The following is a 12,688-nucleotide window of genomic DNA, read 5'->3' as shown; positions in this document are numbered from 1 at the left end:
ACTACAATCTTGTCGTTCACAGGTAGCTGCAGCCTTTCCCGACAACACTGAGGTGAAACCCCATGACGTTGTTCCGGGTGATCTTGTCTTTGTGAGGAATTTCGACCGAAAGACTCAGCTGGAGCCCAGGTGGAAATCACCCAAGTTGGTCCTGCTGACCACAAGGACAGCCGTGAAGATCGAGGGCCGCAAGGGCTGGATTCATTCAAGTCATATCAAGAAATTTCATGGACTATCCTCGGATATAGACATTGTGCCCTGCACTCCCTCACAGACTGATACAAAACTTCCTTTTGTTGAACCGAATAACTCTGAAAACTATAAAGTAAAGCTTAGGCCCAACAAGTCGAGCAATTTGATTGTTTAAGTCCTCTCCAAGGTGAAGCGGTTGAATTGTCTCTGACATGTATCCCTTGGACCTGAGTAGAGAAAATACCCGGAAAATGTTGAAACGACAGGCGTATTGTAAATCACTGCGTAGCCACTGCATAGTGACATTATTAATTTTGTTTCTATTGAGTCTTTTAATAATTATTACAAGTATGTTGTTGCACATATATTACCCTATTCCTAGACATGTTTATAATGTTGCTGCTGAACATTCTTTTAGTGACTTACCTCCGCATGAATTGTCTTATAGACTTGCGCTGCGCAATAACACTTTCATTAGTATGTTACATCATTCCCATCAGACTAGTAATGCCACCAATTGTTGGGTATGTGGCCGACTCCCTCCCTATCAGAATTATGAAGGAGTCCTGCCTTTCTTTCCACATCCATTTACACATAATGGCTCCTGTGGAGCATGGTTCAGTTTAATCAATTCCATAGACTCAGACACAGCAGTTTACCAAGATCATTGGGTATGGGGAAACCTGAACCTAGCTTTACTCAAGGTCTGCTACCCTGACAAGGAGGGTCGCCCCAAAAGAACAGGAACTGATCTAGAAAATGAAGTATATGGATTAGGTAATTTTACACCTAATCTCATGATTCTAAATGTCGTATCCGAAATTGAACTAGTCTTACCCACCATGTCAGTATTCCCAGCGAAGGGTGAATTGTGTGTGAGAAAGGTTGGTTCCATACATATGGGCCATAGTAAATGCACTACTATAGTAGAATTCAGTGATCAAGGCAAATCTTCATTTAGAGCTTCTCGCCATTCCTACTTTATATGTGGTCAGACTGCATATATGCGTTTACCTCTAGATTGGGATGGTACCTGCTACATTGCATTCCTTTTGCCACCTGTTTTCCTAGCTCCTCCTGATTATTACAGAAATATTCATTTAGTACACAACAGAGAGCGGAGAGATCTCCCCATTGTCGATTACACTGAGACAGCATGGGACAAGTATGTAGATTTTAATAAAGGCATCTTTCCCTATATAGGTACTGTTACCAATAGTAAGCTGATACGTAGATTAACTAGAACCCTTGAAGCAGTAGTGAATGAGACTATTTCCGCCTTAGGCAATCTAACAGAAGAGCAGTCTGCTATGCGGATTGTTGTGCTTCAAAATCGTCTTGTCCTTGACGTCATCCTGGCTGATAGGGGCGGAGCTTGTAGGGTCATCGGATCAAGCTGCTGCGTATTCATACCAGAAAATTCGCCATCTGTATATAAAGCCATCACTCGCCTTCATAAGATTGTAAGCCAGATACACCAGAACCCAGGCACTTGGACTTGGTCCAGTTGGTTTTGGAATGTGATATCAGCCTGGGGATGGAGAGTTTTATCCTTCCTAGGTATTGGCCTTCTCATACTATTCAGTTGCTGTCTATGTCTACAATGTGGACCAGCGATCTGTGGTCTGTGTACCACATCGTGTACTCCACCACCAAGATTTCATTCGTCACGGAAGAAGAAAGAAGAACAAATGATGCTATATGAACAGATCAATGGATTGATGAAGATTGATATCTCTTGAAGGGCAAGTAGGGGACAAGGAGGGAATGTGGAAATATGGATTTTTCTGGTCAGTTATGTCCCCTATCTTGGACCCCAACGGTTCTATGTGCATGTCACAAGTACATGTATGTTCTCTCCAGTTCCAGTTATGAAGACGCAAATACATGTGCGTCCACCGTCAACATGTCCTCTGTCAGATCCGCCATGAACAGGCCGGATATTCCATTCCTAAATATGAAAGGCCACCGGCTTTATATGGTTCACTTATGCCATTTTACAGTCCAGGCAAGTAGGCCCTGATTCTGTCATCAAAACTCCTCTTGCCTTCTGCCTCTGAAAGCTCCAGTCTGAGCCTGCATCTATGACCATGAACTCTGTCTCATTCTCTGCGCGGCTCACAAAGCCTGACATCAGCCTATTCTCTGCCAAGAACTGTATTTCACCTTCGAATTATCTGCTTCCCCCTCAGCCGATGCATTCCTGCCTAGTAGTTTAAGTAAACATTCTTCCAGTTACCGAGCAAAAGGCCCGGCTTCTCTGTCCTCATGCAAGTAATTCATAGCCCTGTTACCATGGAATATTCCTACCCCCTCGCATTCAGTGTAGACACTTAGACGCTTGTACACGCACGCACAGTCAGTATAGAATAGATTCTGTCCGAGAGTCCTTCTTTTGTGGATAACATAGTTCTTTAAACATAGGATGTTAGATATGATTTGGGATTAGGTTGACTTGACCCCCCAGACTTTTCGTCTCCACATGTAGAGCTAAATGTCAAGTCCCCTTCACCCCCTAGTTACACGTCAATTACACGTCATGCTGCTGCGCGCGCATCTAGGCCAAGTATTATCTTATAGATCCACCTATGTATGACATCATAACCAATTATGTTCCTTTTTACTCTTTATTACACCCATTTTCGGTTACGCAGACAAAACGTCAATTTCCTTATCAATTGTTACGCCTACTGTATTCGCTTCATTATAATGTATGTACTATAAAAGTTACTTCTTGTCAATAAAGTATGTACTTCACTTCCTGAACCCCCGTGGTGATGGAACTTGGAGCATCCGATTATAATCGATCACTGGAATAAAGCCCATTCCGAACCTCTAATATCACGGATTCTGCCTCTCATTTTACTGAGCTATTTTATAATGTTTATGTATCAAATTCAGTCCCGGTAAAGGAATTTTTATTTACCACAACCTGGTGGGGAAGTGAATGATGGCCGGCACTGAATGCAGGGCACAGTGCTTCTGGCTATGGTACAGAGGTCACAGGCTTTCAAATAAATTGAAGTAATGCATGTGGAAGAATCGCTTGTAAGTTTAAACTGCCTAATAAACTGCGGCCTCAATTCTGCCATAACGTGAAATTGGTGTGGGCTAAGTTTGTGGGATCCTGACATAGAATAGGAGAAAATGGTGATAGGTCACCTGGGGCCGGCCGGCACTGAATGTAGGGCACAGTGTTTGTGGCTAAGGGAAGGTGGGCACTGGCTCATTAGATAAAGAAAGAAATGGTGGTTAAAGGTTCGCTTGTCAGTTAATAAATGCCTAATAAACTGTACCCTCAATTCTTCCATAAATGTGAAACTGTGTGGTCTGACTTTGTGGCATTCGGGAGGGCGATCAGTTGAGGGGTGCCGCTGTTATGCATTATCCTTACCTCCGGTCCTGACATTGAAATCAAAGGGGGGGGAAATGAGTGAAACGCCAAATTACACACCAAATTAGCAATGCTGGCTGCAACAGTGAAATGTTTTTATCGCTAACCAAAAAACTGACCACAGGACCTTGCCATGGCACTTACCCTACAGGTGAAGCACAACTTTTAAAGATGGCCGCCACTTTATTGACAGAACATGGCGCACACAGCTGTGGTCCGTGTGTCGGACATCATATGGTCAGGCACAATCAGACCAAGTATACTGCCAGGGGAGAGTAAGGACGCGTTGCCTGAGCCGACGATGGCCGCGGGGAAGTGCACGGTTAGAGATAGTATACAGGCTGTATAGCCAACTTAGTCCTTCGTTTGTGTCGACGGAGCTCTCCTTCTTACCCAGTTTCCTTCCTCGCTGCTTTACGGCAGGACTGTCGCAAAGCGGCGGCCTGGCGGCTGCGCGACACTTCCGGTGTGTGCGCGAAACCAACCGTGAACGGTGGAGGTGTTGTTCTGTGGCCCTGGGTCGGCCTGAAGCAAAGGGGCCATGGAGGGACCAATAGCTCCCGAAGGTGAGCCAGCTCGGAGGCTTTTCACGTCCTGGGCTTTGTGTGGGGGGAGCGGATAGGTCTACATGAAGCAGCTCGAACTGGACAGAACACTAGGCTACCCGGGGCTGTCAGCAGGCACACACCCCCAACGTGTCCGGACCTCACCGGCATCGCTCTGTTCCTGGCCGGCTTTTTGGACAGACTGGCTTTTGTCTCCTTGTCCAGGACTAGACAGAGTACCCCCCCCCCCCGACCTGCTGTTGCCAGTCAACCAGCAGGAACGACCCCTGGGCCTGGGGTTCTGTACAAACGAATTTTCATCTCCCTTCCATGTCTGTATGGTACCCTGGCTCCCGCACATATCTGTGACTGGAGTGTCCCTCTGCTGTCAGTAGACGTGTCACTCCATCCACTTTGATGTGTGTCCATAATAGTATTTACTTTCCCTGTCAGTAAGGAGCCTTTTGTCCATCTTCGCATCTGAACAGAACCCACTGCTCCAGAGCACTGTCTTTCTGTGACTCTTTGAATAAAGTATCTTGCCTACAAGGATATCCCTGCATTTCTCTGGGCCTGGACAGAGTCCTAGATCCAAAAGCAGCCCGTACACACTACATTCCTCTATCTAGAACTTGGTGCATAATAGTCTCCCCTTTGCAAGGTATTCATTTACCACATCTGCAAAGCCCCCATATGAAACACTCGTTCTTCCGCTGCCTTTTACCCTTTCATTGCTTGGTTTGCAATGGCAACGCCATTGGGTATCCTCTTTCCCACCCTGGCCTCCTTAGTTTGAGACTTCTGCTCAGGTGCTCTCAATAGGCAGGCTTGTCATGGCTTTTCGATATAATATAAGTTTGATCGTCTCCGTAAAGTGCAGCCCCTGATGTCTGTGGATATTGGCTCAGATCCTTCTGTTAGCACTAAGCCTGCACCTTTCTATAGATCAGACCAGTTTGAACCTATTTGCGAACCACTCCAGGATGGGCTATTCTCCCACCCTCTCCCATTATCAATCTCCCACCCAACCGCAACATTGTCCTTATCCTAACCTCTTCGTCAACCCTCCCTGATCTCAGGCTGGAACACTTTACACATCTCCCGCAGCCTGGATTTCTTTGTTGGCCCACTATACAAAATCCATTGTTGTTGGTTCTCTGCGGCGTTCGGTGTATCTCGCATTGTTGACATTAGTATAGATTTTCTTGTCCTTTCCCCTCACCATGAGTTAGATCAGTCTTTCAGCACATCACCTCTCTGCCTGGACTTGAAGGATTGCCTCTCAAGTAGGGGACGTACAGTAAATACGTGCTTAAACTCAGAATGAATCTGTGACTTATTTTCCCAACTCGTCTACCTCAACCCTACATGTACTTTGCCCCAGCAACCTCTCTATTGCAAGATGTTGTGCAGACCTTCAGTTTATAATCTATGCCCACAACAGGCACCGATCCATTCTCCTCAACTGCCTGGACCTCTGTGACTCAATTGATACAACTAGCATCATGTTGACAACTAGATCCCTCTTGATCTAGTTTCTGCATCACAGAGACCAGCTGGATTAATTCAATAGGCACCGCCCAGGGTTCTGTTTTTGGAGACTTTTTCCCTAAAAACCTTTCTTGGGCACAGTATCTTAAACTTTTTTTAATGTCAATTTGTATGCAGAAGGGACTTTAAGAATCTCTTGCTATTGACACTTGAACCATTTATCATGTCTCACAGAATGTTTTTGTTCCCATGGCAAACTAATTCGGTGAGCTTGTACTGTAAATATCCTTGCAATTTCTAATTATGTAGAAACAGATCCCCTTCCTTTCACCCAAGTGCGTCCTATTATTTTCCTCCCATACTGCATTATACCTACCATGTTGACCTGTGACCCATGGGTCAATTAGAAAAGCTAAGCGCCCATCCTTCCTTGAATTTCAGCACAAATCTATTTGATACTAACAGCCCTCCCCACTTTATAGCCCAGTTATTATTATTTAGCTATTGACAGAAGTGCCGAACAACCGCCTCATAACCACCTCCCTGCTACTCATTCCTGTTTCTGTGGAACACTTATTCTTACAACTTGCACTTGATAAGATCTTGTATACCCCTTCCCACTGCTAACATCAGTAGGACAGCCTTGCTTCACGCCCGAGATCAGTCATCAACGCCGCAGAAAAGCATCAAAAACTGCCTCTAATACTGTCTACCCATTCTCTGAAAGATTGTATTGCACTGGAAAATATGGATAGGATTCTATGATTTCTTTATGTGAAACATACTTTTACTGACTTAAGTGTCCCAGAATACTTCAGTATCCCAGACTTTTGTACTGCCAGTTCAAAAGATAATCTTCATAGTCTATTTTTTTGATTTTACGAATTACATTTGAAAATTGCAGACAGTCCATGAAGACGATTGTACATTGTAGCGCATTAACTACTCCTTTAGGAATGAAATTATATCTGACTTGGATTTGCTCACTCCAGCAGAGATGTTATCTTATTCGTCTTTATTTAGGTACTGTGCACTTTCTTATGGATTTTCCACAACAGGTCAGTTGGTTTTCCAAACTTCTAAAATACCCTTGTGACAACATTGCTTCTCAAAGCATTAGGCGCTTTATTATTCTGCACACTATATAATTCAGCACAACAACAGTTTCTGCTCCTGATGTTTTGCTCTGAAGGTATTAGACGGTGCAAAGATGGACTTGAGGTCCCTACAAATTTAGACTCACAAATCACATTTTTATACGTATTTCATTAGGAACTAGGAAAACGTATAAAATGTAATCGTAAATCCTTTACCTTTTTTTTTTGCCTGTTCCAGTAATACTGGATAAAGCATTTTTTATGTATTTTCGTTTGTAAGCCTGAATCATGAATTAAGGAATGCTGTATTAATAATTGTGTGTACTATTGACTGACTTTACCGAAGCTCCCACTACTGTGTTTGAACTTTCTTGCATAGAGGGAATTATGTTCATTCGATGGTATGTCTGTTATGTTGCTACTTTTAAAACTATCTTATTGTCGAGCTTTTGTGGTCAAGGTGCTTACAAATACCTAAATGCCGATTTAATATGGAAAAGGCTGTTTTTTAGTTAAGCTGCCTTTGGGCATTCTGAATGAATGTTTGTGATAGAGATGGATTCCCGGCAAGCCCGTCTGCGCCTCGGTCGCACCTAGCGCCACTAATGCTGCCCAAAACGTTACAGGCAGACGTTGTTATTCTAGAGATACCCTCCTAAAACTAGACAACCGGCAACAGAAGGACCCTCAGCAGGTTTTAACTTGCGGCTTGATTAATAGCAGGTCTCTTGTTAAGCACTACCAAGACATTTGTAACCTGCTGGAAGACCTCGATCTGGACTTGCTGCTTATAACTGAGACCTGGATAAATCCGAACTCCTCTGTGGAACTAGGAATGGCATGCCCTGTTGGCTATAAGATTCTTCAGAAACCTCGCCTCACGGGGAGAGGAGGTGGGGTAGGACTAATCTTTAAGAATAAGTGGGACTGCGCCCCACTATCAATCAAAGATATAGCGGGATATGAGACCTTGGGCTTTATCCTACAGGAGGCCAAGGGGAGAATGCTGACGGGGATGGTCTGTTATAGACCCCCAGGCTTGGAATTTAACCATCGGGCATTACTGGATACCATCGTCGCCTTGGCAGCCACACACTCTAGAATGCTACTTCTGGGGGACTTCAATCTTTGGGAGACAGGGAGTTTTGGGAGTCACCTTCAAACCTTGAACAACACTTGCGAGAATTGCGGCCTTCATCAACTTATTCAACAATCCACGCATGAGGGTGGCCATACGCTTGATTTGGTGTTTGCAAACCCGTCGGAGACAGAGGTACTTAGCATCTCTCCTTTAAATTGGACGGACCACTTCTTAATACAATTTAGGTTGTCTCTACATGGAGGAAAATCGGTTGGGAACAAACTAGCCAATTTTAGGTGGGGAAGAGACTGGGCTAAGCTTTCCAGGAGGGACATTGTCCCACTCTTCTCCAAACGGAGCCGGTTTGACCCAGAGAAGACGCCTGGAGAGAACTACAATAGCTATAGTGACTCCATCCATCAAGTGCTGGAGGAACTTATACCAAAAAAAAAGCTTAGAATGCGCAATACTCCATCAGCCCCCTGGATTAGTGAGGAGCTTAAAGCGCTACGGCTAGCGCGTCGTCAGGCAGAAAGAAGCTGGCGCCGGCAGTATTTAGACACAGATAAAAAAGCCCTAAAAATAATACAACATCATTATAAGACGGCCATCAGGGAGGCTAAGTCCCAATTCTTCGCCAACTCCATTCTGCATGCAACGGAACTAGGGCTCTATTTAACATCGTCAGAGACCTCAGTAATCCGGGTTGCCTGGCTAGCACTGTTCAACCCTCACAAAACTTGTGCAATGAAATTGCTACTTTTTTCATTGACAAGGTTAACAACATCATAGGTGGGTTTGATCAAGGTGGCTCTGAGACTTCCTTGACTATGGGAGTCATTAGGAAAAATTCTTCTCTGAGTTACTTTCAACCCCCTACCGAAGAATCCTTCAATAACATAGCGCGGGAGATTTCATCCGGGTCACCTCTTGATCCCCTTCCTCATAAGATCTGGAAGGAATTTGGCCCCGACCTATTCTCGGATTTGTGGCGTATTTGCTGCCAATTCTTGAATGAGGGAACTGTACCAAGTGGATGGAAGCAGGCGATAATTACCCCATTACTAAAGAAATCTTCCCTAGATCCATCGCTGCCGGCTAATTTCCGCCCCATATCCCTCTTACCATTCCCAGTTAAAATCTTGGAGAAACTGGTCAGTAAGTCCTTGTCTAATTTCCTGGAAGAACATCTGCTCCTGGACGGAGACCAATTTGGCTTTCGACCAGGGCATGGGACGGAAACCGCGTTGGCAACCGTTTTGGACAAACTTCGAATGCGAGCCGACGGTGGCAGCTCCTCAGTGCTGGTGCTGCTGGACATGTCGGCCGCTTTCGACACGGTTAGCCACTCGGTGTTACTTGCAAGACTGGAAGGTTTGGGGATTACGGGCCGGGCCTTGAAATGGCTACAGTCCTATCTGACTAACCGTCAACAGGCAGTGACCCTGACGCCATTCGTCTCCCCTTGGTCCCCGGTTTGTCATGGAGTACCTCAGGGCTCAGCCATCAGCCCTATCCTCTTCAATGCCTACTTAGGGCCTCTGATCCCCTTAATAAAATCTTATGGGATCGAGGTAGTCAACTACGCGGACGATATACAACTGATGTTCTCCTTGGAAGGTGAGCTTGCAGTCCCTTTAAGCTCTTTCCAGGCTTGTATGAGGAAGGTCTCTGAATGGCCGAAGGCCAATTCACTTCAGTTGAATGCCGGGAAAACGGAGCTATTACACTGCTGCGCAGCCAAAATTTCTAAACTTCCCTTAGCCGAGTTTCGGCTCTGGCCAGAGGATGCTCCTATAGTCGCAGCAAAATCAGTCCGTAACCTGGGGGTCATGATGGACGAAGATCTTCAGCTTCAATCTCAGGCCAACAAAACTATTGGTACCTGTATTGCTTTGCTGAGAGCTCTTCGTCAAATCCTCCCGCTTCTTCCTGATGAGACAAGGTCTCTGGTGGTCCAGAGTGTGATCCTGAGTAGACTGGACTACTGTAATTCTCTGTACTTGGGTGCTCCCCTTTATATTGTGCAGGGATTGCAAAGAGTTCAGTCGACTGCAGCCAAATTGGCTCTCAGGAGACAGCATGAATCTTCTGTAACGCTGGCATTAAGGGACCTCCATTGGCTTCCTGTCAAGAAGAGGATTGAGTTCAAGTCGCTGGTTATGGTCTACAAGGCCTTACATAATTCTGGCCCGTTACCTCTGCGGGAACGATTTTCATGGTATCAACCAGAAAGACTCCTCCGTTCCTCTAGTCAGAACCTGGCAGTTGTTACCAGAGTAAAGCATGTCAGGATGGGAGGCAGGGCTTTCAGCACGGCGGCAGCTCGCCTGTGGAATCAGATCCCCCTAGAGCTGCGACAGGCCAAAACGCTGTTAGGCTTTAGGAAAGATCTAAAGACTTGGCTATTCCGTCAGGTATAGTAGGGCACTAACCCTGTCCATTGGCCAGTTCGTTCTGTGTTGTCTCATGTGGTTATGTCTCACAGCGCCAGGATACCCGTAGGGTGGCAGATAGCGCTTTACAAGAAATTATACAATACAATACAATGGATTCCTATATGGATCAAATTGGAAAAATCAAGCAAAGACTAAATTATCCAAATTCTTAGTATGAAGCTACGAGGAGTGTTTGTCTGAGCCAGCAGCTCCACATTGGCCACCCAAAATGGCCCTGATGTTACATACTTAAACATAATACAGTAAATGCTACGAATGGTTTTAACAGACATTTTACAATTGCTTGTGGGAGATTTTTAGCCACATCAGCAGAATTTCACTTTATTGTGTAGGCATATTATCCATCCGTTTTCTATTGCTGTTGGAGTGCCTTCCTGGGTTTTCCAGTTAAGACCGTTTTTAAAATGGGAATCTTTGATTGGGCCTTGATTTGTCTATGACTTCAACAGTGTCCTAAACGGTGTGGCAGCGCCGAGTGCCCAGTGTAGAAAAGACAGTCTGCACATGTCTATGATCAGGCTGCTTAACTCGCAGTGTAAAACTTTGCTCAGTGATAATTTCCATCTCCTCCCATTTGCCCTTTGGGGGATAAAAATCTTTCATTCCTATATGTACTCAGTAGGGACAGTGGTGTCAGATTAATAACTCTGTTAAGCGGCACAAAACTTTGACTGTCATGTTACTTAATGTCCTGTTTGTAGTTTAAAGAAAGAAAAAGCAATTAAAACATGCTTTCCTAAATAATTATAATTTCCATATTCTTTGTAATAGAATACGGGCTTAGATGAGTCTTAGTGTTTGACTAATCTGGTACCTGACAATTATTGCAGTCTTTATTATTATAGGATTGGGAAAAGTGTGTGAGATTTTGTCTTTTGTAACTGTGCTAAATGTTAATGTAATAGTGTAGCAGCCACCTTTGTAAACCCTTTTGGATTAAAATGCTTTTTCCACCATCTACATGTAAAACCTTGAATTCATCTACTGTCCCCTTCAGACCACATCTGGTGCCTTAAACTCACCCTCAGGCTCGTTTCTCTAGTAGTCCTGGGTGAATCTATTCGGTAAATGGATGATTTCAATGTTGACTTAAAGACAGATTATTTTCGTATCCTCTTTTGAATAGGTATTTCCTCACAATACAATCACCCTTCCTAATGTTGAAGAAAGATTACATGTGGGGAAATAACATCTGTAAGCCACCTCATCTGCTAGCCAATCAAAATCTTTCCTTATTTCTTTTAGTGATTTCTCAAATAGTATAGAACAAAATAAGACTGTGGGATCGCCAGGGACCATGCGTATCGTAATACATGTCCAAGAGTAATGGTCCCTATAACCATGAGAGTGACGCAAGTTAACTAAATGAATGAAATTTAGTAATAAATCATTACAAAGTAAGGCAAAAAACTCTACCAACAAAAATTAGAATCAAATGTGCCAATAAGAACAAACATGCCTAGTAGTGCTAAAAAAAGGCGACTCACAAATATTACTGTAGCAATATTAGAGCATATCACAGTAAATTGTGATGAACATGGCCCTTATGTGTATCAATACAATGATTGCACGGGTCTGTTGACAGTACCTTTAGGGGTACAGATGATTATTGGCAGCCTGAAAGGAGGCTGATTAAAGAGAGGTGGGCGAGTGAACTAGTGATTCAGAAGCATGAAAATTACATCCACCACTCAAAGCAAAGTATGATTCGGATGAAGTTATTCTTACAAGGATCATTGGAGGTGAGAACTGGAGAGGAATAGAGAATGAGGTTGTGGGAAAACAAAAAAGAAGGCACTGGACAGGTTTTGTAGTGACTGGCAACGGTACTCTGAGCAGGACATGGAAAGTCCAAGTATGTGGAGTGGCAAAAAAGACCCAGGTGGATAAGCCCAGGATTATGGCTGGTATATAATATGTCCAGAATCCAAATACGATTGGGCAGTGGCAACGCTGCACTAGGCCATTATGACACTTCTTCAAAAAAGTTTTCAGACTGTTGCACCTAATGAAATGTTGTTAGTACTATTTGGATCCAGATTCACAGGTGATCTTCAGAGGAGAGTTGGGTATGTCCAGACACGGTGGCCTCACTCGTGAAAGGATTTTGCTAAATGGATGTCCTCTATTCCAAATTAGCGTTGGCAGTCAATCATTCAGACTTTCTTTTAATTAATGAAAAGATTTTCTCAAGTAAGACACTCCTAGTTGAAACCACACGTCAGAAGTGTAATGTTCCACCTGACCTACTGAACAGTGATATGGAGTCTGTGGCAGTACTGTGGCCCAGAGCATGCCGTTCTTGGACTTCTGAATTTGTGGCACAGTGAGGGTATCTGCCATAGCCGGGTAGCACTGTTTTGTGAAGTGGTAGCAGACAGCCATGGAGAGAGACTGTTTAAGGTGACCAGCTAATAAGGGAGCTACAG

At 44.3% G+C, this 12,688-nt stretch overlaps 1 protein-coding gene across 7 annotated transcripts in view; it reads left to right on the top strand.

The window, feature by feature from the left end:
• The first annotated feature begins 4,002 nt into the window (after positions 1-4,002).
• CHERP (calcium homeostasis endoplasmic reticulum protein) overlaps positions 4,003-12,688 on the top strand; it is a 196,202-nt gene continuing 187,516 nt past the window's right edge. For all 7 annotated transcript variants that reach the window (XM_085638368.1, XM_085638367.1, XM_085638366.1 and 4 more), the window contains exon 1: positions 4,003-4,152. In XM_085638368.1, the coding sequence (XP_085494494.1) occupies positions 4,128-4,152 (25 nt within the window). In that variant the 5' untranslated portion in view covers positions 4,003-4,127. The remainder of the gene's footprint in view (positions 4,153-12,688) is intronic.

The sequence above is a fragment of the Triturus cristatus genome, chromosome 12 (assembly GCF_964204655.1).
Source record: "Triturus cristatus chromosome 12, aTriCri1.1, whole genome shotgun sequence".
Taxonomy (NCBI): domain Eukaryota; kingdom Metazoa; phylum Chordata; class Amphibia; order Caudata; family Salamandridae; genus Triturus; species Triturus cristatus.
The sequence above is the reverse complement of the archived record's forward strand: the minus strand, read 5'-3'. Positions and strand labels throughout refer to the sequence as shown.